The following is a 26487-nucleotide window of genomic DNA, read 5'->3' as shown; positions in this document are numbered from 1 at the left end:
GGCATTGTCAATTGTGAATTTGGTTGTCATTTCTATTATAGAGAAAGGGTGAATAGTGATATTAAAATATTTCTTCTGGGTAGAGGGTAACGTGGGGACAAGGACACATGTAATATCTTAATCAATAAAAAAATATATTAAAAAAAAAGAAAACATTAAATCACAAAGTGAAGAAATTATTCCCTCTTCCATTCTCTGTCACTCACCTGAAGTAGTCAACAAGATCAGTTTGGTATAGCGTATATGCAACACCTCTCAAATACTTGCTAAGCTTCCCCCACTCCCACATACACACTAAAAACAAAAAAGCAGGATTCAGACTAAGCAATAACAGGCAACAGTGCTGGCTAGTATTAAATAACTGTTTTGATTTAATTTATTTTTAGTGTATTGTAATAATAAAAGGTGGAATATACTAATTTTTAATTGTTTATTGTGTTATAAATGTTTTTCAAAAAATTTAAAAATTGGAAACCATTCCAAGAAATGATTGAATATATTAAAAGGTAGATTGTACATTGAAATGGTATATGTGTGTCTTAGTTTGGGTACTAAAGAAGCAAACTTGATACAAAGATTTTAGTGCAAATAATCTATTTGGGAAATGATTCTTGTAAATGGCAATAAGACATTGAAGGGATTTTATCCAGTACAGATTTTATTATTATAAAAGCTCCATCTGTGGTTAATTGGATATGGATCACATTGGGGCAATCTGGGATCTAGTGTTATGCTGCATCTCAGAGTTATCCCACTTGTGGGGAGAGGAAGTCTATGGTATTCAGTCATTGGCCGCAGGCTCCTCACATCAGAAGTAATTCCTGGTATTTCTGGTGGATGTGCAGGTGGGCATATAGGATGCTAAGCATCTGAGAACTCTCTTAAACAAAGAGGTACTGTAGTTAGAAACTAGACCAGAAGTGATAAGAGTGAGCATATATGGACATGGAATACACAATGTTTGCTACATATGCTACACATGTGTTAGAAGAATGATTTTTTGGTCATTTCTATTGACTTTTTCAGGGATAGGATTTTATAGCCATCTTTGTTATTAGGCTATAAAGTCTTGAAATAGCAAAGGAAATTTTTCTTGATACCTACTTATGGCTCTTATATTTCCTGCTTGAGTTTATCTTCTTAGATCCTTTTCTCAATGGGCAGAGAATATTGAAGGTCTGTTTGCATATTACTTCATCTAGTTAAATAAAGACTGTTATTAATTCTCATCCAAGTCTTCTATTCCCTACTACCACAAATTATTTTCAGCTTTCTTTGTTAAGTCATTTCCCAATCATTTAGAAGTTTATATTACTCATTCCTGGACTTTCTCCAGCTTCTGTTCAACTTACTTACGTTGATGAGACTATTTTCCATAACTGCTGTTTAAAGATAATACATTTATTGAAATCTTATATTATTTAAATTTCTGGTCACATGTAAAACTTCATAGTTTATTAATAATTGATCACCATTTGAATAGTAATTTAAATTATTTTAGTTATACAAATTACTAAAATTGTCCCTAAAGTCACAGCATATCTCTATCAATTATTTGATAGTTATTATACCGTATTTTAGACCTAAGTGGAAACACTAATTTAATTCTAAGTACTTTGCTCTACTATAAAGTTAAATTAAACTATTGGAATTAATTGTGCTACTAAAGAAATTGAATTGGTTGTAATCTTTTGTAAGTATCTTAATTCATTTACTTTATCTCATTAACTCCAGTGGCAAAAAGAAAGAGTACTGTATTGCTAGCATTGTAAACAGGCAACTGGTATTTAGATGACTCACCCTTGTTAGCAACTAATAATATTCCATTTCAGTGATATTTACACAATAGCAATAAATTGAATGACTTTGCCTCTAACCAGTTTTTTCCTTAAGCAGAGTAAAATAATTCAGTAATTATTTGGCTTCATTAAAAAGGATTCATTTTGTTATTAAAACATAATAATTTGAAGAATCTTTATTATATTCTTGTCCATTATTCCTGCGGCCAAGATGTTTTACCACATCATTGTGGCCACATATCATTATGAGAAACTTAGTAACTTACTGCCTCACTTTTCTGGGGGGGAAATTTACCCCCCCTAAAATAAACATACACACACACACACACACACACACACACACACACACAACCAATTACATTAATATGGGCATTTTAAATAAAGTATCAACTTAAAATTAATTGCATTCTATATGTCTATTTTATAATAGTAGAAAAAAGCAGAAATACTTTATATGCTCATTTTGTCTTTTTGTTTTAGGAAACTACAGTTTATTTAAGTGAGCTATACAGATCTTAAGTGACGACATTATTGGTGCTGTGAGAAGTGACTCTATTTGTATATATAACCTACACACTTTGAAGGAGATATAGGACATTTCTATATCACCCTAGAAAGTTTCCTGTGCCTCTTCCAAGTCTATCTCTGCCCTCTTCTCCCTGCCCCATTTCTAGAGCAAACACTGGTCTGACTCACAGATTACATATTAATAGGTTTTGTTTCATTTTATAAAAAATCATGTATCTCATAGAAGAATTAAAAATGAAAAAGAGACAATTTATTGTAGACTGTTTTGGATGACTTATTAGGTAAAGACTCTGTTAGTACTAGGATTCTAAAAGGCAATGATTAAAAATATATAGTGAATAATTTTTAATACTATTTTACTTTATAAACATTTTAAAATTTGGATTAATATTGAATTGAACCCTACATATAGCCTATATGCACTCATTGAATAACTTTCTAGAAATCACTTAAAATGTTTTTGGTCATATAAAAAAAACTTGTCTGTAAACCTAATTGGTTATTAATTTTGCCACAGATTAGTCATTAGCCATTTTTGTGACCCCTGTCTTGTCATTTGTCTCTGGCTTGAATACAATTTTGCTTCTGCTCATGTAAAAGTATTCTTCATCTAAATAGTTACCTAGTGTATTGTCAGTGCTTATAAGGCCCCTCTTTTTAATTGTATAGAAGCAACCCTTCATGGTAGAATTTTTTCTATTATTCCAATGACTTTTTTATTTAAAATAGATGGAGGTATTAAATAAGAAATTTATGAAGTAAAGGAAAATGAAACTGCTTTATTTAGGAATAGCATGAGAGCTGAATTTTCACTGTTCTCTTCCCTGCTGTGCCATTTGCCTGTGTGATTTTTTTGTTGTTGTTCATGTTGTTCCTTGGCAGCACAGAGCTATTTGCTGACTTTCAGTTTGTGCCTGCCTCCTTTCCTTCATCAAGTCCTTATTGAGGATTTACTGTGTATCAGGCATTGTGATAGGGATAAAGAAGGAAACAGACATTGTTTCTGCCTTCCTGGGTTTACTGATGAAACATTTTTTTTTCTTTCTCCTTACATCAGAACTAGCATTGTTTTTGCAGGTAAGTGAATTACATAAGATGTAAATGGATGACAAAGTATGAGATTTAAATTATAAACTGCAGTGCTAAGGAAAGGGCAAGGTATCAGCTCAAGGGAATCATTCTCCTTTGTGAGGTTCTGGGCAGTTTGGCAGGCAGGTGGGAAACAGATTTTAAGTGGCAGTTAAAAACTTCCCAACAACTGTCACAGTGACTGCAAACCTGTTCCCCCAACTTGCAGGGACACCTTGATAGATTAATAGTACCTTTTGTTTGTTTACTGAGTTGAAAGCCACTGAGACAACAAAATAAATTAATTAAGGAAATAAGATCCCTGTCCATCATCCTGATAGGACCATCTGTCAATGCTTCAAGAAAGATACTGATTCCAAAGATACTGATGCTGTAATCCTCTTACTTATATTTCATATAGAAATTGGAGTTTTGAGAAGAGCCATTCTTGGACAGGTCAATAATTTTAAAAATCAATTTTAAGTTAGAAAATGAACTTCTAAAATTTATTTCAGTCAGTGAACGAATACATTTTTATATAATTTTCCATTGTTTTAACAAGTAGCTGATAATTAGTCCATGTTACATTTTTTTCTTCTTTTTTAATTATTTCTACTCTTTCTATTTTTACTTTCCTCTATTTTTTTCCTTTAGATTCTAAAACTTAGTATGTTACTCTCAATTCTCTGGAAATTAAAATAGTTATCTTTCATATTCACCACATAACTTTTTTCTTGCTTTATCTTATTTATTCCTTTGTCTTAAAATGTTTACATCAGTGCTACTTGCAACATATTTCATTAAAAGGATTCAAATAGTACAGAAGCATGGAGACAAAACATAGTGAAGCTTATTTTATTTTCAGTTTTGTCATCAAATACCACTGTAAATTTTCTTTCAAGCTACCTTTTTAAAAATGATATAATTCACCCATGCATCAGTTTGGATTTCTCTAAACTGATTTCAGAGTATGACTAATTCAGTATTTCTTAGAGTATGAAGAATTTTAAAATTTAACATATTAGGTAATAACTTGCATTTTCACTTAAAGGCAAAAGATAGACAGTGGGACAGTTTATACTAGTGGAATTGAGATTGTTGATTACTTACTATTTTACCAAAATAGTCTCCTTTAAAAATTGTAGTCACTGTATGTATGTAAGTAAAATACTGATGGAACCCTTGTGATTGTATATATCCTGCCCTCTTGTGAAACAGATGTTGTGTTCTAAGATTTGATAATAGTTATTATACTCTTCAATTTTTATTAGGTGCTTTACCCATTAACTCTGAGGTTCCTCTTTGTCCTTTGATATTTTTAATTTACTTTGAACATTAAATATGAAAACAAATTTTAAAGAAGATTTAGCCTTTTATTTCCCTAAGAACTTAAAATGTTATGTTGGTATATTTGTCAGTCTTCCTTAGGGAATATCAGTGAGAGTACAGCAAGGAAGAGGAAAGTGGTTCTGAGTGTGTTTCCTCCTCTTCCCTGGAATCCAGAAAATCCATGGTGGTGGAGAATGGTAGTAACCATTGCCTTGAAGCCTATGTGGATTAGTTGTCTATTACTGTGTAACAAATTACAACAAATTTAGTGTTTTAAAGCAATACCTGTTTATTAGTTCACAATGTCTGTATGTCAGAAGTCTGGGTGCGCTCAACTGGGTTCTCTGTGTTTGGTCTCTGAAATTAAGGTGTCTGAAACACTGGGCTTTTATCTAGTGGTGATAGGCAGGGATTCATTTCCAATCTCATTCAGGTTGTTGGTAGACTTCCTTTCCTTCCTTCAGTAGCAGGACTTGAGGTCTGTGTTTTCTTGCTGGCTGTCAGCTGGGGTCTGCTCTCTGCTCCTAGTTACTTCTCATGTGGGCCCTCCTCTGCAGAGCAGCAATGATGTGTTGAGGCCTTTGAGTCTCTGACTTCCTCTTCTGCCACCAGCCAGAGAAGCATTCCACTTTTAAGGTCTCAGGAGGCTAGATCACTACTACTCTGTTTTGAACTCAACTGTGCCATGTAACATGACATAACCTCAGGAGAGATCATATTTAGAGTTTACAGGGATGAGGGTTTGGAATCTGTGGGTGGGGGAATTTTTAGTATTCTACTTTATATATCACATCACTTTGATATCTAGCACCAATCTTCATTAAACCTCATGCACAGCCAGTGAACTAGGGTAAAGCAAATAAGTCACGTATGAAAGACTACTATATTTATGGGTGGGAAGACTCAATATTAAACAGAATCCATTTCTTTTTCCAAACAAATGCATAATTTCAATATAATTTAAGTAAAATAATACCGCAGGGGTTTTTTTTGAAAGTTGAAAAGCTGATTCTGAAGTTCATGGAAAAGAATAGTCAAGAAAAGTAGACAAAATAGATTAGCAGTGGAGGAAGGAATTGTTCTACCTAATCTCAGAAGATACTACAAAGCTATACTAATAAAAACTAACAGACCAAGAGTAAATAAGCAGATGCATGTATAAATGAGAACTTAGTTCATGATTAACATATTTCAAATAAAAAAAATGGATAGTGTAATAAATAGTATTGAGGAAAATTGGGTATCTATTTAGAAAAAAATCTAAATATGTATCTTTATCTTACTACCCAAACTAGAATATAGAGCTAATCAGTTTTAAAACTACAAAGTCAAAATAAACAAAAACAGGATAATATTTTTTCATAACCTTAGAAAGGAGAGAACATCTTATGTAGACAATAAAACACCAGAAAGCATATAGAAAAATGTTGATATATTTTGCCAAGTAATAGTTAATAAATACCATAAAGACAGGTAAAGGAAAAATATATTAAATACATTGGGATAAAAATGTTATCATGTTTAACAAGGTCCTGTAAATCATTAGGGGAAGACAAACAATGTAATTGATAAGGGGACAAAGGATAATAATAGGCTATTCACAAAACATGAAGAACAAATGGCCAGTAAACATAATGGAGAAGATCAAACCCATAGCATGTTTGATGTGTTCCTTCTTTATAGCACCTTTTTATAACAGAAAAAAGTAACCTGAATGTTCATCAATAGTGGGATGATTAAATGTTTCATCTATACTGTGCAATAGTATGAAACAAATAAAAATAGTTGTGCAAGCATGTATATGCAGAAAGAACTTCAAGATGTATTACTAAGTGAAATCAAATAAATAGTAAGAAAACACATTATAGCTCACGTGGTTCATATATGTACTATTCAACAAAAAAAATTGTATCAGAGTCATAAAATGTTCACCTGTGTATTTTCTTCTATATTTAGATTGGGCCTTGTGGCATATTTTGAGTAGTAGATTGTGAGCAAAAGTTACATGTATTATTTGTGAGTCAAGGCTTTTTGGAGCTGTTATGCCACCTCTACAATCTCTCAGCTCCTACAAGGCTACATCAATGATGATACAATTAGGAAATTGTAGAACCTTTGTTAACCAGGATCTCTAAGTGACCATGTAGAACAAGGCCCCCTACAGCCCCGTTAGATAGGTAGCTTCGCAGTTAAAGTACTGAGATTTGGAAGTGTCTGTTGTTGTAGTTACTGTTAACTCTCCTAGTTAGTACAGAAACATACCCAGTATATACATATAAAAGTGAATTTCTTGGTAGGGGATTGGAGGAATGCATGTCATCCTATGGTTAGTCATTATCTCCTAGAAGGGAAATAGCAAGAAGTGGGTGTGAGTATAAAGCAGGAAGCAATCACATTGTATTATAATTATTTCTTCATTGTTTGAGTCTCATGAAACGGTATTTATATGTAACATATTATTAATATATTCAAATAAATAGAGTGTGATATTGCTAAAAAGTAGGTGATACACCAACAGTTTGCTTAAATTAACTTGGCCCTTGCTATAATAGTAATATGAGCGCCTTTCATGTATTTTAGCGATTTAGGTGACTAATAAATTGGTACAAGTAACTAATTTTGTTTTAATTCATGTATGAAATGTAAAACTCTCTAAAGTAGAAAGCCTTTTAGTGAGAATTTATGTCTTTATTAAGAGTATGATTTATAGTATATGCAGTAAGGTTGGTATACCTAGCTCATTTGCTCTTTCTGTTCACCAGAGTATGATTTAGTAAATTCCTTCCAGAAATTACTTAGCTTAGTAGAATCTTAGTATTGGTCAGTCCTGCTGGACCCCAAGGGAAATAATGTTTAAGACTTTATTAATCATGATTTAAAAAATGTTCTTCACTTGTAGGAGGTAGTTGTTACTTTGCTCCTTTTGACTTACATACATAGGTTTATATGTTTTTTTGTAATATCCATCGAACTTATCATTGAGAAATCATTCTAAACTAAATATGTTCTGAGTTATATCCCTGCTCCCAGAAACACCTCCCCTCTTGCCTTTGGAAGCATTCTTTACCTCTTTCAAGTAGCTTCCGCTCTTTGATACTAGTCAGGTATTTTGGGAAGAGATAGATAACAGGCACTAAAGAATGATTTATTGAACAAATTCACTCCCAATTGATTCCCTGGTTTTCATATGGTCAGAAGTGCAGAGAGTGAACCAGGACCTACATCAGCCTTCATATGATTCTACTTGAAGTCCAAGTGTAGCAATAATAGTTACACTTTCCTAACAACTTTTAGTTGCCCATAGCAATCATACAGTTTTAGTAAATAATTCCTACAAAGTTTGAGTGTCATGTTTAACTCTAGCCCTGTTGAGGAGTCAGGCTTTGTGATGTTTATTTGATTTGAATATGCTAGAAGCCTCATTTGTTTACTTATACTGTAGTCTACTATGAGAAAAGCATATTCAAAAACCTGTTTGTGAAAAACAGAAGAAGCTGCATAGTTTATAAGTGAGAGAATCAACTAACACTGGGCCAGGGGTGGATTTACAATGCAATCAAACAAATCCCATTTTTTACATAAAACGAAGTCTGTCATTTAAATGAACAATACTCTGTTTTCCAACAATTCACATTCATCTCATTCTTTCAAGTGGAATGACTACCCTTCCTATAAGGTCAAACAGGAATTTTGTAGTTACTGACTTTCCTAGGAAGAACTCTGTAAATTAATGTTAAAAATATAGGGAAACTTCTTGTTCTTTCCCAGTAAGCCAGCCCAATGGGACAGAATTTAACTAACGTTATTTTTCCAACCCGTCCTGTTGCTTAACCATACCCTTTGATCAATGTAATTTTGTAATCATTAAGTATAAATACCCTTATCTTCAATTTGCTTTGAGCATTCAAAATGTTTGTAGGATTCCTACTTGGCAAGATTTATTAAATAGCATTGTGACATATAACCCACTTTAACTTTTAACCTAGACTGAAAATCACCATTTTAGGTTTATGGTTCCCATCTCCATAACCCATGCCTGTGGAGGAAATTAGTTTTTCCTTTATGCTTTTTCTTGTCTTGCATCTTCCCTTCTGGCATACCCACCCTGTGCTCTCTCATCTTTCTTATTTATCTTTCTTCAATCCCTTCGATTCCCTATAGTTTTACTGGTTCAGAAATATTGAATGAGTTGTTTCTCTGGATGTTTTATGTCCCTGCTGGCCTTTTATTAATAGCTGCTTCAATGTGATCCCTCCCCTGCTTCACTTTTGGTCAGCCACATAGGAGCCTCTAATATTTCCCATGTTAAAGAAGATATTCTAATATCCCATCTTTATAATCTCGTATCTCTTGTAGATCTCTTACAGCCATCTTGAAGCAATTTTTGACAATTCTTAGTACTAAGATTTGAAATCTTTGGTGCCAACCAAATGTGTAAGGAATGCTCTTATATGAGAAAGGCAATGGAGAGTTTGACATAATAAAGACATTTTTACAAAGAGACTGGTATTGTTCTTGGCTGACTAATGAGCTTAACAATTATAAATGGTTTTATTTACTATTGAAAGGGATTTGTTTTGAAATGTGTTTCATTTTCTTTTTCTTGAAGCACATCCAAAACAACATACTGCATAAATTTGTCCTCAGACTATACTAATTGATCCTATTGAGCTAGCACAGTTTCCTGTGATATGGAAATTGTTTTGATATTCACTTATTTTATAAATAACTAGAGGCCCAGTGCACGAATTCGTGCACCAATGGGGTCCCTTGGCCTGGCCTGGGAGATCGGGCAGAAACCGTCTCTCCAACATCCCCTGAGGAGTCCTAGATTGCAAGAGGGTGCAGGCCAGGCCAAGGAACCCCACCAGTGCACGATTGGGGCCCTGGAGGGATGCAGGAGGTTGGCCAGTCGGGGAGGGGCCACAGGAGGGCTCCAGGGCATGTCTGGCCTCTCTTGCTCAGATAACCCAAATCCCAGCAGCAAGCTAACCCACCAGAGGGTCTTCTCCCTGATGGTCAGTGCACATCACAGTGACTGGTCTACTTCCTGGTAGTCAGTGCACATCATAGTGACTGGTCTGCTCCCTGGTGGTCAGTGCACATCTAGTGAGCGGTTGAGCGGCCTTAGTATATCATGAGCATATTACGCATTGATTGATTGAACAGATGACCAGACACTTAGCATATTAGGTTTTTATTATATAGGATAATTATAAAAAATGTACAAAAATAAGCAAATGTATTTGTAATACTACATTTGGATGGCAATAAAAGGTGCTTTCATTTAAATATGTAAGAAAGTGTTAAATTGTTTAATTCATCTTGTGTCTCTAAGTGTAAATATATTGTTGCATATATTGCATATATTTGTATTTTGAGGATAATTTTTTTCCCTTTAGTTGGTAGAGAATGGATAAATTTCTGATACAGAAGGTTATTATGGTTAGACTTCATTGCTCTAACATTCTGGTATACTAGGTAACCTTTTAGAAATTAACCAAAAGTTATTTTGATTCATAGGACAGTTAATTATATAAACTGTCGATTATTTCTGCTAACTCCATCTTTGTCCATCTTCTTTTAGTTCATATTTTCATCACTTTCTTGTTTATTAAAATTCCAAAGTGGTGCAAGATATTTGTGTATTCTCTTTGGAAACACATCTGAAATTTATTTTGGGAAAGACAGTGAGATTCAGAGAATTAATTTCCTATACAGTTTATTTAATCATTTTATTCCTCTCCACAGAGGGCTTGGAAGGTATGACAGTTTATAAATTCCACATAGATGGATAGAAAATATAGTCCCTGGGAATGATAATAAAATGCCTACAGAATGCTAGTTTCTCCTTTTTTCTTTTTTTAGCTGACTTGAATAGTTCCTGCACTAAAGTTCGGCAAATATAATAAAAAATAAAGTTATAATAAATAATAATTTAGTAAATATTTGAACAGAAATTAATGTTTAACATAAGAACAGTATCAAATAATATTTGAACAAATTGAGTCACAGTTTATTTTAGGCAAGAAAATATGCAAATTTTTTTAAAATTTCACCTTTGGTTTTTAATGATATATTAAATGGCATTAAAAATTTTATCAGTTCACTTAGGAATAATAAGCATTCTTAGGTGGCTTCATTATATTTTTGAAAGACTAATACATTTATCCACATTAAGAAGATACTGATAAATTTTATAGATATTCAGTGGGTATTTCTTTTGCTAGATACAGGGCATTATTTAATTATTGAGTAATTATTAAATATTTACAGAGTGTATACACTGTATTGGACTTTTGGGAATATAGCAACAATATACTTGTTGCTTCTTTATGTGTGAACTTGCTCCAGGTGTACGGGTAGGCTAGAATTCTGCTGTTCTCATTCTCCATCCTGTGACTGGGTTTGTAGTAAATCTCCATAGACTGGTCTATAGACACCTATTTCTTCCTGGATCTGACTTCAACTTAAGATAGAAGGCAGCATTTCTGTAGCTCTCCAAGTCACGTTTATTGATAATAGGACCCTGTGTCCAAAAATGGAGGGAGGGAGGGAGGGAGGGAGGGAGCAGGGATGGGGAGAAGGAAGTAAAGAAGGATCACATTAAAGGGAACAAATAAAAAGAATTAATAGCCTGATGCAATTTCAAATCAGGTCAGAGTTTTGCTACAAAATGAAATACGGAAAGAAGGGAGGGAGAGAGGGAGCGAGGGAGGGAGGGAGGGAGGGAGGAAGGAAAATAACAAATCCTCAACTTAAAACTTTCCAAGGATCTTAACTTCTCGATGAAATGAGGCATATATACATAAGGTAATTTTTCTTCTTTTATATTCTTTCTTCTATCTCTGTCTTTTTCACACCTCTTTTTTACTTCCTCCACTGTCAATATGTCCTTGAAGGAATATCTTCTCAAAATTCAAGCACTATGTGCAATGCCATATCTTATCAATGAATTGTTTCAAGGGCATCTTCATCCCAGTTTCTAGTGGTTGATTTAAAAAAACCACACACATTGAATAATAATGAAGATTGTATCCTCCAGAATATGCTGTTATTCACTATTTAGTATGTCTTTCACTTTTTCAGTTCCTTAACTTGGTAGATAATGTAAAAAATCATGCCCTATTTTTACATTGTGCTATAAAATGTCATTGTGATCAAGGGACATATTTGTATATTGCCATCCAAGATGAGTTAGCCAGCATCTATCCAAGACTTGTTTTCCAAGTTTCTTGATACTTTCGGAGTTTCATTTATGATTTAATTATAGAATTTCATGATTTGAAGGAAACTTTGGTGAACGTATATTGTGCATACTTACGCCTGAAACCAAGTGGGATATAAAGGTGGAATTTGCACACATGTAGAAGGCAAGATTCTTAGTTTTGAAGTACTTAATAATTTCAGTAACTTACAAAACATATTATAATGATCATATATGCCTATCCAGGGGTTCTCAAACTTTTTAAACAGGGGCCCAGTTTACTGTCCCTCAGACCTTGGAGGGCCGGCCTATAGTTTTTTAAAAAAAAAACTATGAACAAATTCCTATGCACACTGCACATACTTTATTTTGAAGTAAAAAAACAAAATGGGAACAAATACAATATTTGTATTTGCATGTGACCTGCGGTCCATAGTTTGAGGATCCCTGGCATGCTTTGTTTGTATCTATATTTAAGTTTTGTATCCTCACAAAAATTCCTTATGATAAAGTAGATATATTTTCTATGCTACACACAAGGCAATTAAAACTTAAAGAAATAAACCAGCTATCCCTATATACAGACAGCAAGTATCAGCACAAGTACTTAAAATCAGTTCTATTTCCAAATTAACTGATTTTGCCACCTCAACATATTGGCTACATAAAGTACTACCAATTGAGAACCTAAGCCATGTGCCACCACCCATATTAATGAGTCCGAAGAGAGCAAACAGAAAGGAATAGTCAGTCTCTTATGGGATAAAATAAGTTACCGAAGGTTTTTTTATAGTATAACAAAATTTTTAATGAGGCCTGGAAGGAAAATGGTGGCTTTCTGTTGTTAGGTGAGGTAGTTTATGTAGGAAAAAAAACACAAGCTCTACGAAGATAGCAATAATGTGCAAAATTTTAATGTATAATTATAAAGGAGCAGAGAAGCTATGTTTAAAAATACCCATCAAGGTTTAGAAGGCATTAATAAGGTTTTTGTATTCCATTCTGAATTGTTTTTTCATCTTGTAAGTGTGATAGGGAAGCACTAAAGAATTTAAACAATGAAAATTGTTTAAGTGCTAAAGTTCTGACTCCCACCATTTAATTTGTATGATATTTGTATTTGTTCATAGATGACTTTTGTCTGATTGAGCGTTTAGATGTACAGTGAACCGTTGCAATCATGGGTTTGAACTGCACATGTCCACTTATATGTGCATTTCTTTTTCAATAAATATACAGTCATCATTTTGTATCCCTGGTTTTTACACCCATGAATTCAACCAAGAAGAGATTAAAAAAAACAACAACAGTATTTTCCATTCATGGTTGGGAACTGAGGTAGAGAAGGCTGATTGTATGCATTGTTATACTCCATCCTATATATCCTATCTAATAAAGAGGTAATATGCAAATTGACCATCACTCCAACACACAAGATGGCTGCCCCCATGTGGACACAAGATGGCCTGCAGGGGAGGGCAGTTAGGGGTGACCAGCCTGGCAGGGGAGGGCAGTGGGGAAGACCAGGTCTGCAGGGGAGGGCAGTTGGGAACTCCACACTGTTTTCCATAGTGATTGTATATTCAATAAAATAATGTGGGGATAAGTAGACAGATGCATACAAAAATATAAAAATGAAATAAAACTAGACCACCAACTTATACCCCGTCTGCTTACCTGCAATGGCCCTGCCCTCCACAAGCCTGATCACTCACAACTGCCCTCCCTTCTTGGCCTCCAACTGCCTCTACCTTGGCCCCGCCACCATGGCTGTGTCCAGAAGAACGTCCGAAGGTCTCCTAGAAGGTCTCCCAGTCTAATTAGCTTATTACCCGTTTATTAGTATAGATAGATTGTTGAAAGTATTATAGATGTCCCTTCCCCATCCACCTCACTCCTACTCCCTCCCTAGGTCTTCCCCATACTATTATCTGTCCATGCGCTATGCATATAAGTTAATTGGTACAGGTGGGGGGCCGGCTGGTCTGCCCTGAAGGGTGTCCCGGATCAGGTTGGGGGTTCCCTTGGGGGGTGGGGCAGCCTGGGCAAGGGGCCTGTGGTGGTTTGCCGGCCGGCCATGCCCCCATTGGGATGGGGGTCCCCACTGGGGACAGTGCTGGCCTGGGCGAGGGGCTGGGACAGTTTGCAGGCCAGTCACGACCCCATAGGGTGAGGGTCCCCACTCGGGGGGTGTGGCCAGCCTGGGTGAGGGGTTGAGGGCTATTTTCAGTCTGGCCACACCCCCTTCAGGGTGGGGGTCCCTGCTGAGGTGCCTGGCCAGGCTGGGTGAGGAGCTAATGGCTGTTTGCAGGCTGGCCATGCCCCCCAATGGGAGACCCTCACCCCATGGGGGCGTGGCCAGCCTGGGTAAGGGGCTGAGGGCCGTTTGCAGGCCCCTCCCTTGGCAGCTGGCCAGGGTGACGGTGACTTAAGCCTTTAGCATACCCGCTGGGGCCGGCTCCATGTCCTCTGCTCACAGGCCCCTTCTTTGGCACCCACCCAGACCGCATCCATGTCCGCCACCCACAGGCCCCTCCTTCGGCAGCCAGCCTGGGCAGGCAGGAAGCTTGGCTTCCTCCATTTCCAGGGGTGACCTAAGCCTCCCACTTGCTCTGGCTTGCTCTGTGGCCGCTGCCATCTTTGTCCCGCTAATTTTCATGCTCACTCCTGATTGGCTGGTGGGCTTTGCAAAGGTATGGTCAATTTGCACCTTTCTCTTTTATTAGTATAGATTTGAGCTTTTTGAGGTATCTTTTTGTCTTTTATTTTTATTTGATTTGTTTGTGAATCAAATACTCTGTATTATTTTAATCCTTTTAAATTGATTAGGATTTGTTTAAATGCTCAGCATTAGAGTTTTCATGCTGAATGTTCAGGTGCATTAGAAAGCATGTGTATTGTGCTGCTATGTGGATTGTCATATGAACATCATTAAGATCAAGTTGGTTGGTAATTTCTATGTTCTTACTGATTTTTTCCCTCTTTTGTCATTTATAAAGAATGTAACTGTAGATTTGTTTGCTTTCTCTTTCAATCCTCTCAGTTTTTGCTTCATGTTATTGAAACTTTTCCTTGATGACAAAACATAGAATTTATTATTCTTGATAATTTTCTTGACAAAACATTTATCTTTGGGTAACTGTCTTTGTCTTGGAGTCTATTTTGACTGATATGAATATAACCAGTCCATCTTTATTATGGTTGGTATTTGCAAAGTTTATCTTTCCATACCTCTTTATTTTTAACCTTTCTATCTGTGTATTTAAAGTGTGTTCTTGTGGAGAGCATGAAGTTGGATCTCACATTTTTACCCATTCTCAACACAGCCTGTGCTCAAGTGATATCATACCACTTAACATATAAGAATATTACAAAGTGTATTTTCTTTTCCCTTTTCCATCCTTTGTGATATTTTTGTGATACATCCAGTTCAGTTGTATATATGCGGTGAACTCAGTTATATATTGCTATTATTTTTAGTTTACATAGTCAGATATCTATAGAAATGGGAAGATGAGAAAACCAAGAAAAAACTTTTAACTTACCTACAAACATTATTTCTCATGCTTCCATTTCTTTGTATAGATCTCAGTTCCTATGTGGTATTATTTTTCTTCAGCCTGAAAAACTTTGTCGTTACCTTCACTGGATTTCCCCTTTTTTTGGTAGGACATTTCACTGGTTATGGAGTTTAGGTTGGCTTTTTTCTTCTCATGACTATAAAGATGTTATTTGACTGTCTTGGGCTTACTTTTAAAAGATATCTTTATTGTTGAGAGTATTACAGATGTTTTCCCATTCTCCTCCATTGCATAATTTTTGGTGGGGAAATTTGCAGTCATTATAATAACTGTTATCCTGTACTGTATATAATGTGTCCGTTTTCTGTCTACTTTAAATTTTTTCTCCATATTCTTGATTTTTAGCACTTTGGTGCTCTTTGATGTGGATGTATCTATAAATTTGTATATGCACTTAGATCTGTATGTTTATACTTTTAACCAAATTTGGAAAAGTTTCTAGTTCTCTTCTTTTTAAAAAAAATATGTATATTTTATTGATTTTTTTACAGAGAGCAAGGGAGAGGGATAGAGAGTTAGAAACACTGATGAGAGAGAAACATGAATTCAGCTGCCTCCTGCACACTCCCTACTGAGGATGTACCCGCAACCAAGGTACATGCCCTTGACCGGAATCGAACCTGGGACCCTTGAGTCTGCAGGCTGACGCTCTGTCCACTGAGCCAAACCAGTTAGGGCTCTAGTTCTCTTCTTTTAATGTTTTCTGTTCTTTCTCGTCTCCTCTGGGACTTCGCTTGCATGTTTGACTATTTGATATTGTCTCATAGTTCACTAATGCTCTATTCCTCATTTTTTGGTATGTGTTCATTATTTATGGCAGATATTTAAATTGACTGGTAATTTTTTCTGCATTATATAATCTGCTTTTAACCCCATTCAGTAAATTTTTCATTTCAGATATTGTGTTTTTCAGCCCTAGAGATTCTACTTGGATCTTGCTGTTAAAGTACATATCAGTCTTTCTTTATTCTTTTAACATCAGCCATCTATTCTATAGAATAGTTTTCCTATAATTTATTTAATTACTCCACTTTTAATAGTCATTAAGGTTTCTTCTTTTAATTTTTTGCTCTTATAGACTGTATTCTTTAATAATATTGAACAGCACCTCCTTAGATGTTAGGTATTTCTGTAGAAAAAATCACAGAGTGGTCAAACAAGCTGCCTATTTATAAATTACTTTCCTAAACAGTTTTTATACTTATATTTCTCCTTGCTAGTAGGAGCCAGGCTCTTTGAAGAAATGGTTAATTCAATATCTAGGACAGGAAATGTAAGAGATAAATCTGGAACCATCTTATGGCAGAAAGCAGGAGAATTAAAGATTACTGCGGTCATGTCAGAAGAAACAGGATTAAATTTGCAGGGACTGCCATTTGTCAAAGATAGAACAGTTTTAGAAGAAAAACTTCTATGATTAAAAAGCATCAAATATGTTCAAAAGCCAAGAATCATAAGAATACAAAGCAAACTTAAAAAATCCATTGCAAAACTGCACTGGAGGGAGCTAGGGGATAAAGTCATCACTCTTTGTACTGGCTCAAGAAGAGAATCATGTATTTACTTTATTCTTCCCATACAACCCTATTTCAAAGTAATGAAATTATTGTTGAGAAGAATTTCATTATAGAAGTCTACTAATAAGTGAAAATGTATTGCAGAATTAGACTAATTAAGCTTGCAACCATTATTAATTAAATTACTATGATTAGAAAATGATCATCATTGGATACTAATATCCTCAGGTAAAACATAGATAGGGAATATCATAATACATGCATTCAGCTGACAACACCTGATCCCACTAGAGGCCCGGTGCACGACTTTCGTGCACTGGGGGTGGGGTCCCTCAGCCCAGCCTGCACCCTCTTGCAGGCTGGGACCCCTCACTCCTCACCGCCAGCCGTGAGCCTGGGTTCTGGCTGAGCAGCGTTCCCCCTGAGAGCATACTGACTACCAGGGGACAGCTCCTGCATTGAGTGTCTGTCCCCCTAGTGGTCAGTGTGTGTTATAGTGACTGGTTATTCCACTGGTCGCTCTATTTGCATATTAGACTTTTTTTATAGAGGATTACAAAAAGAGAGACAACTGGTTTTTACATGGCAGCTGATACGATGCCATGGGAAGTACACAGCTTTTCAAATTTTGAACCTGTTCAAGGCCCATGATCTACCAGATTATATTACATGCAGGGGACACAGGAACTTATTGAAGTTCATCTCAGCGATGCTATCAGCCAAATCTAGAATTCCAGAAATTCTGCAGGATAAATAATCCAGTCTCTTCAACAAGTAACAATCCTATCTAATAAAAGACAAACATGCTCGTTGAAACCGGTTTTGCTCAGTGGATAGAGCGTCAGCCTGTGGAATGAAAGGTCCCAGGTTCGATTCCAGTCAAGGGCATGTACCTGGGTTGCGTGCACATCCCCAGTGGGGGATATGCAGGAGGCAGCTGATCGATGTTTCTCTCTCATCGATGTTTCTAACTCTCTATCTCTCTCCTTTCCTTTCTGTAAAAAATCAATAAAATATATTTTAAAAAAAGAAAAAAAAAGACAAACATGCAAATTGACCATACCTTTGCTATGCCCCAAGCCACGCCCTCCAGCCAATCAGAGCAACTATATGCAAATTAACCCAACCAAGATGGTGGCTGGCAGTCATGGAGCTGGAGCAAGCAGGAGGCTTGGTTGCCCCCGCAATGGAGGAAGCCAAGCTTCCCGGCTGCCCTGGCCTCTACTGAAGGAGTGGTTGGGGACCTGGATCGCTGGGAACAGGGCGGGAACTAAGCAGCCAGGAGAGGGGCGCCAGGCCACTGCTGGGAGCAGGGCGGGAACTATGCAGCCAGGAGAGGGGCACTGGGAACTTCCCAGGGTGGACATCAGGCAGCCAGGAACTTCTGCCATGTCGCCATAGCAACGCGGCAGAAGTTCCCGCCCTGTAGCTGCTTGCTCATTCACTTACTCGTTCATTCATTCACTCATTCACTTACTCATTATTCACTACCTCAGCAAACCCTCTCCCTGGCACCAGGCCAGACACTGAACCCGAAGCAGGATAAGACAGAGTTACGTCCTCAAGATGTTAGTAATTCAGTAGGGCGAAGCAGGCACATGAATGAGGCAGGTGTATGCACAGATGCACTGTACTGGGTTCAGTGAGGGCTGTAACTAACTCCGACTTTGTTCTCCTGATAAAATGGGACCTTGGGAGCCAGGCCGCCCTAAGCCTGTAGGCCTGTGCCTAGGCCCGGAGTGGCTGGAGTCCCGGAACATGACAGAGGGTGCAGGTCGGGCTGAGGGGTCTGGCCCCACTCCTTGCCCCTCCACCCCTTTGCACAAATTTTATGCATTGGGCTACTAGTCTATATAATAAAGAGCCAGGGTCTTAACGACTATTACGACCGAAGGCTTGACCAAATCGGAAATCAGTGCTGGGTTGCCGAGGTGACCCAGTACTGACTGCAGCCGCTGCTGGTGTCTGACCCAGCACTGACTGCCTAGGGCAGTGGTTGGCAAACTCATTAGTCAACAGATCCAAATATCAACAGTACAACGATTGAAATTTCTTTTGAGGGCCAAATTCTTTAAACTTAAACTATATAGGTAGGTACACGTTAACTTAATTAGGGTACTCCTAAGGCTTAGGAAGAGCCACAATCAAGGGGCCAAAGAGCCGCATGTGGCTCTCGAGCCACAGTTTGCCAACCATGGGCCTAGGGGTCTGCGGATCAGGCCCAGAGAGAGGCAGTGTCTGATCCGTAGCCTCTGTGGCAGCCGTTAATCAGAACTTGCCTCCCTTTCTCTCCCAGCCTGGCCAACAGCTGCGCCTCCATTTCTCTCCAGGCCTCCACCAGGGCTGCTGATCAGCCCGCCTTTCTGATCAGGCCCTGTTGATAGGCCCAGAGATGCTGACTGGCATAGAAACTGACCAATCAGAACCAAATTGGCCAGCAAAGGAGGGCAGTTGGGGGTGAGATTAGGCCTGCAAGTTGGGGTTGAGATTAGGCCTGCAGGGGAGGGCAGTTGGGAGTGAGATCAGACTGGTAGGGGAGGGCAGTTAGGGGTGATCAGGCCAGCAGGGTAGAGCAGTTACAGGTGAGATCAGGCCAGCAGGGTAGAGCAGTTACAGGTGAGATCAGGCCAGCAGGGGAGGGCCGTTGGGGGAAAGATTAAGCCAGCAGGGGAGGGCAGTTGGCAACTCGGCTGTCAGGGAAGGGCAGTTGGGGGCAGTATCAGGACAGCAGGGGAGGGCAGTTAGGGGCAATCAGGCAGGCAGGCAGGCAGAGGCAGTTAGGGGCGATCAGGCAGGCAGGCAGAGAGGTAAGGGGTGATCAGGCAGGCAGGCAGGTGAGTCCTTAGAGATTGCGCCTAAACTGGCGGTCAGACACTCCCCGAAGGGTCCCCGATTGGATTGGGTGCAGGCTGGGCTGAGGGAACCCCCCCTCCATGCACAAATTTCATGCACCGGGCCTCTAGTCAAAAAATAAGAAGGATGGGAAAATATTAGAGACTAGAGGCCCGATGCACGAAATTTGTGCAAGAGTAAGCCTTTCTTCTCCCAGCTGCCAGCACTGGCTTCCCTCTAGCACCCCACCCAGGCCTCCTTCCAACTGCCGGCAGGCACCCAGGACCCAGGCTTCCCTCTGGCCACCGGCAGGCACCCGGGACCCAGGCTTCCCTCGCAGCCCCAGATTTATCCAGAAGGTCGTCTGGAAGGACACCTGGTCTAATTAGCATATTACATATTCATTATCATAGATTATTATTATATATTAAAAGAGAAAGATGGGAAAGATACAAATGTAATATGTAGACCTTGTTTGGGTCCTTATTTGAACAAAGCAACAATAAGAAGACATTGGAATAATCATAGAAATTTGAACTATGATTGGATTTTAGATGGTTTTAAGAAATGGCTAATATTTATAGGTGATATCAATATTGTGTTCATGTTAAAAATAGGTCTTATCTCTTATAAACAAAATGAAATATTTACCAGTGAAATGATGTAGTCTCTGCAATTGCTTTTAAATAATCCTCTGAGAGGTTGAAAGATGAGGTCCTGTGACAAACATTTATATAAAATGATGAATAAATGAGTTTTGTTGTAATATTTATTCTATATTTAAGTGTTTGAAATTTTCCATCATGAGTTTTTTAATTAAAAAATAAATTTAGCTTTAACAACCCAGGGGAAGAGAAGTCCTAAATTTTCAAAATAGTGAGAAGCTTTCAGAATTTTCACCCTAAATATTTGAAGTGTGTATATACCTATATACTTATAGGTGTGTTATAGAATTTTTTCAGCCTTATTGCTGCAGTTGATCTGGGCCCATTCAACATTCACATGTCTTTGAAGGATGTTACAGATCACATCTTAAGCCATTCTCACATTGATCACCAACATAGAAAAATATTTGAGATAAATCTAATGTAGTGCATTTTCTCATATCTATCACTCACCAAGGTCCTAATATTTGTTTTTCAGGTACAGCAGGTACAGACTGTGCAACAGGTACAGCATGTCTACCCAGCTCAGGTCCAGTATGTGGAAGGAAGCGATACTGTTTATACCAATGGAGCAATGTAAGTTCATGTGGGAGTCTTTTTAATTCTCCCATTTGAGGCCAGAGATCTTCTACAGAGCAATTACCATGGTGTATCCAGTCCAGCTGTGCTCCCTCTGCTATATGTCAGCCTGTAAGATTTTCTCCAATAAAGCTTATTTTATATTTGCACCACATAGTGTTAGGGATTTGGACAGTGTAGAACGGGATTTTATATTCTCTCTCTCTCTATATATATAAAAGCCTAAGTGACTGAATGACCCGTCGACCAGTCGCTATGACATGCACTGACCACCAGGGGACAGACTCTCAATGCACAGGATCAGGCTCCCTCCTATCTGGATTGGGCCTGTAGGGATCAGGGTCCCGCCTGTCCGGGTCCAGCGTGTGGGGATCGGGCCTGTGGGGATCAGGCTCCCTCGTGTCTGGATCGGGCCTGCAGGGGTCAGGCTGAAACTGGCTATCCAACATCCCGAGGGGTTCTGGATTGCAAGAGGGTGTAGGCCAGGCTGAGGGACCCCACCGGTGCACAAATCCATGCACTGGGCCTCTAGTATGCATATAAGATCTTTGGTTAATCTCTTCCCACCCCCCATTTCCCTCTGAGATTAATCAGTCTATTCCATGTTTCCATGCCTGTGGTTTCCGCTCCTGTGTTGAGCATCTGTCTCCTGGTAGTCGGTGTACATCATAGCTACTGCCCAGTCAGCCAGTCACACACATACATACAGTATATGTATAATTGGACTGTGTGTATAAATATGGTACACAAAATCCAAATATAATGAAATATATATGGAAATTCTTAATTAATGTAGGACTTCAGTTGTCTCTTGCATAGTTCAAAGGGGAATGTTGAATGTTTCCAGGAATATTTTGTTTGCTCTTTTTTTATGAGGAAAACATATATTTGAAATATGAATATCTAATTTCTACAACACTGAACTACTAGGAGTAAGTTTTTTAAAATTACTATTTTGTATAAGTAAACTATCTGATATTCATCTGAAATAAAAAAGCATTGTCTTCGGCCATGAGACAAGTGCACTGTGTAGTGTCATTTGCTCAGGACCCAACTGCCTCCCTTCTGTGTTTACACGCTCTCTGAGATCTTATGCTGTTATTATACATACAAGCCCTCCTGTCTGGTCCTTAGAAAAATCAGCATCTGAAGCACTCCTCACAACTGAGGATTCTTATTAATGTAGATGTTTGACTTCTATTTTAAATATCAGAGTTTATTAAATGAAGATAATGTTTGCTTTATAAAAAGAAAACATCTTTTTTCACCTTTTCTCTTCTGTCTAGAGCAGTGGTTCTCAACCTTGGCTGCACATTAGAATCACCTGGGAATCTTTTTAAAATCCTGATTTCTGGGCCTCATCCTCCAGAAATTCTGTTTCTTTGTTACTAATGTTCTGGCCCCACCCCATAACAAAGAAACAGAATTTCCGGAGGATGAGGCCCAGAAATCAGGATTTTAAAAGGATTCCCAGGTGATTCCAATGTGCAGCCAAGGTTGAGAACCACTGGTCTAGAGTATGTATATATTACATATAATATATATCACATAATATCATATATCACAGTATATATATGGAAAGATAGGGCGAGGAAGAGGGAGAAAGGGGTTGTGAGGAGAGAAAGAAGCTTTTCTAAAAACTCCTAGCTCCCTTTTGCTTTCATTTCATTGGCCATAACTGTGTCATCTCATAATCGTTAGCAGCCAGCAATCTGGAAATAAGAGTTGTAGCTTTTGTGTCCATATGCGAGAAGATGGCAAGGGAAAAGGGTAGTTGGAATGAGTGTTGGGAGAGTTAGCTCTGCAGTATCTATCACAGTCATTTATCATTAGTCCAATGCAGAGTGAGAGATTACTAGAGTGTGACTTTGTGAAAGTTACACAACCTGCTTCTTTTTTTCTCTATGAGATGGATATAGTTAGCTTATCAGAAGTGCTTTGTGTAATATCTGAGAAATAGTGAATATTCAATAAACATCAATTATTGCTGTTAAATTTTGCACTATAGTTATTTTCTATTACATTTTTCTCTCCTATATAGACTCTAAATTCTGCATATTGCCTTGTGTATTTTTAAAATACATCACCACTGACTTTCTACATAATAGGTAAATGTGTGTGACCAGTGAGTCAATTTATTCACAAAACCTTGGGAAAACAGCATCTCTAAAGTTGACTAAAATTATATGACCCATTTAAGCACAGAAATGATTCAAAGTAAATATCTCATGCCAACATGTATTTTATATGGCTCATTAGCTCAGTTGGTTAGATCATGACTGATGAAGTCTAGATCATGAGTTCATTTTCCACAGAGTCCAGTTAGCTTTGATCTGTTCTGTTCAGCTCATATTGTATCTCAACTGCAGCTAGTCATGCCATAAATGTGCACCCTTGGTCAAGAGAAAGATTGATACATCTTTAGAAACCTTTTCTACCTAACAAGTATAATTTTTTATTAAGATTCTGCAGCATCATTTTCATATTTATATTGTGTTGCCATGAGTTAGAGTCAAAATTTTAGTAGCTAGAGGACTGTAAATGTTTTTCTCAGATATAGTAAAAGATTTTTCAGCAAAAGCCATTCCACTTTCTTTTTTCATTTTGTAGTGCTGACATTTTACTATATACAATTTTTGTTTCTAATATTTATTTTAGGTTCTTTATATCCCCTCTTTTTATTTGGTATACTTCTATGTGTGTTAGGAAAGATTATTCCATATTCTTCCACCACACTGAATTAATAGCCAGTTAGTGTCTGGTCCCTGACTTGGGGCACAAATTCCTACTTCTGTATGATAATAAATGCTTTTTGCTGATGATACTCCCAGAAGATGGGGATGCCGATCTTTATCATGAGCTTTCAAGTACTCAGTCCATGGCCTACACAGCCTGTGCATGCTTAGTCAGTGCTGGTCCACTGATGCTCCTGTCACCAGCATCCCCATGCTGAGTAGCCATAATGCACAGGTCTCACTCAAGAGGTGATGATTGCCCTCACAGAGATGTATCATCGGTTATGAAAATGTGCAGTCATTATAATTTGATGATACTGAAGTGTTTACCTGGTTTTCACTGTGAATATGGACATTTACATGCCAGCATGACAGGCTTCACTGTGTGAGTTAGTGAGTAAGCATATATTTAATTTGAACAATTGAGACGTGCTGGGAGTTGGAGTAGAATAACTCTTTACTCAAGGGAGCAGGTAACTTAATTCACTTTTGCTCCTGTTTATTTTATCATTGCCTCTGTAGTAACCCAGGCTACACCATCTGTATATTTTCTTACAATAGTTTTCTCAAGAGAATTTTTTGCAAAGGCTGTCTATATTTTTAGTCTTGTCCAATTCTACATATTCTGTCATTTATGATCTCTAATCATTTAGAATACTGTAATTAAACCTTCTGAAAAACATTTCATATCATGTAGGAGTCCAATTCAGTTGAAATTTCTTGATGTAGCTAAGAAATCAATTTTGTAAATGATTTTCTTCTTCCCCCCACTCCTTTTTTACTTATTCTTCCTGCACTCACTCCTCCATCATGCTAAAGTAGAAATAAATCATAGTATATCAGGGCCAAATTAAGAAATACTTTAATTTTTTTATTTTAAATGATTTTCTTACATCAAACAATCTTTGAAGCTTATCTCTGTTTCGAAATTATCAATGTTTTAAAATGCTCTAGTGTTCATTGTATGGGTATTTGTTATAATAAGGCTTGACTCATAGGAAGCCATCTCATTGTTTTCCTGTTTATATTATAGATTTATCATCAACCCCAGTACAGAATTTATGAAACTGTATTTCATAAAATGTTAATCCATTTATGGTTACAAAAGCAGGGAAATACTGCATGAAGTTTCCTCTTTTGAGGTCTCTGAATTCCTATTATTAGTCTTTTAAAGGCTCTGAGTTGTCCTATGGGAAAGAAACATAGTGTTTTAAAATCTGAACCACAGAATTCTTTTATTTGAATAATCTACACTAATAAAAGACAAACATGCAAATTGACCGTACCTTCCCTATGCATTAAGCCACGCCCACCAGCCAATCAGAGCGACTATATGCAAATTAACCCAACCAAGATGGCAGCCAGCAGCCATGGAGCTGGAGCAAGCAGGAGGCTTGGTTGCTTCAGTGATGGAAGAAGCCAAGCTTCCCGCCTGCTGCGGCCAGCTCTGAGCTCCACCTAAGGCCACAAAGTTTCAATTATAGAAGGTAAATAAATCCCAGAATTAAAAAAAAAAAAAGAAAAAAGGAGAGGCTGGGAGCTTCCGTCGCCGGGGTGCTTGGCCCCCTGAAAACGGTGCGCGCTCCCATAGGGGGAGCTCTGCTCAGCCACAAGCCACGCTGAATGCTGCTAGCACAGCAGTGGTGGTAGGAGCCTCTTCCGCCTCTTCAGCAGCAATAAGGATGTCCAACTGCAGCTTAGGTATGCTCCCTGTTGGTAAATGGACATCCCCCGAGGGCTGCTGGGCTGCGAGAGGGATGTCCGACTGCCGGCTTGGGCCCAGTACCCCAGGGGGAGCTCTGCTCAGCCACAAGCCACGCTGAATGCTGCTAGCACAGCAGTGGTGGTAGGAGCCTCTTCCGCCTCTTCAGCAGCAATAAGGATGTCCAACTGCAGCTTAGGTATGCTCCCTGTTGGTAAATGGACATCCCCCGAGGGCTGCTGGGCTGCGAGAGGGATGTCCGACTGCCGGCTTGGGCCCAGTACCCCAGGGAGCGGGCCTAAGCCAGCAGGTTGACATCCTCCAAGTGGTCCCAGATTGCAAGAGGGCATAGGCTGGGCTGGGGGACCCTCCCAAGGGCACAAATTTTCATGCACCGGGCCTCTAGTATATAATAACATCGCATGACATACTTTGGGTAGTGTTACAATATTAATATATTGACATTGAATAGATTTATTCAAAATTCATAAGTATGCATACTGGACTCAAAATATTCGTTAGTTGAAAATCATGTAGTTAGTACATTTTTAAAAAAATCATCTAGCTTTTTTCTAGATGATGTTTAATAAGCAATCTTAAAAGAGATATTCAAGTTATTTTTTTTTGTCTTTTAGTGCAATAGTTAGTTTTAGGATTTGTGGGTTAAATTTTGATTTTCTTAAATTTATTATTTTTTACTAGAGGCCCGGTGCACAAAAATTTGTGCACTTGGGGGGTAGGAGGGGGTTCCTCAGCCTGGCCTGTGCCCTCTCGCAGTCTGGGACCCCTCAGGAGATAACGACCTGCTGGCTTAGGCCTGCTCCCGGGTGGCAGAAGGCAGGCCCAATCCCTAGGTGCAGCCCCTGGTCGGGCTCAGAGCAGTGCCGATTGGGGAGTTGGGGCGCCACCTCCTGTCATGCACAGAGCAGGGCAGATTGGGAGGTT

At 38.1% G+C, this 26487-nt stretch overlaps 1 protein-coding gene across 1 annotated transcript in view; it reads left to right on the top strand.

The window, feature by feature from the left end:
- RFX3 (regulatory factor X3) overlaps positions 1-26487 on the top strand; it is a 147071-nt gene that overhangs the window by 13817 nt on the left and 106767 nt on the right. Inside the window, exon 2 of the mRNA XM_015566895.1 lies at positions 21005-21102. Coding sequence (XP_015422381.1) covers positions 21005-21102 — 98 coding nt within the window. The remainder of the gene's footprint in view (positions 1-21004; positions 21103-26487) is intronic.

The sequence above is a fragment of the Myotis davidii genome, unplaced genomic scaffold (genome assembly GCF_000327345.1).
Source record: "Myotis davidii unplaced genomic scaffold, ASM32734v1 scaffold83, whole genome shotgun sequence".
In the NCBI taxonomy this organism is placed as follows: Eukaryota; Metazoa; Chordata; class Mammalia; order Chiroptera; family Vespertilionidae; genus Myotis; species Myotis davidii.
This window is presented reverse-complemented; position numbering and strand designations above follow the sequence as displayed.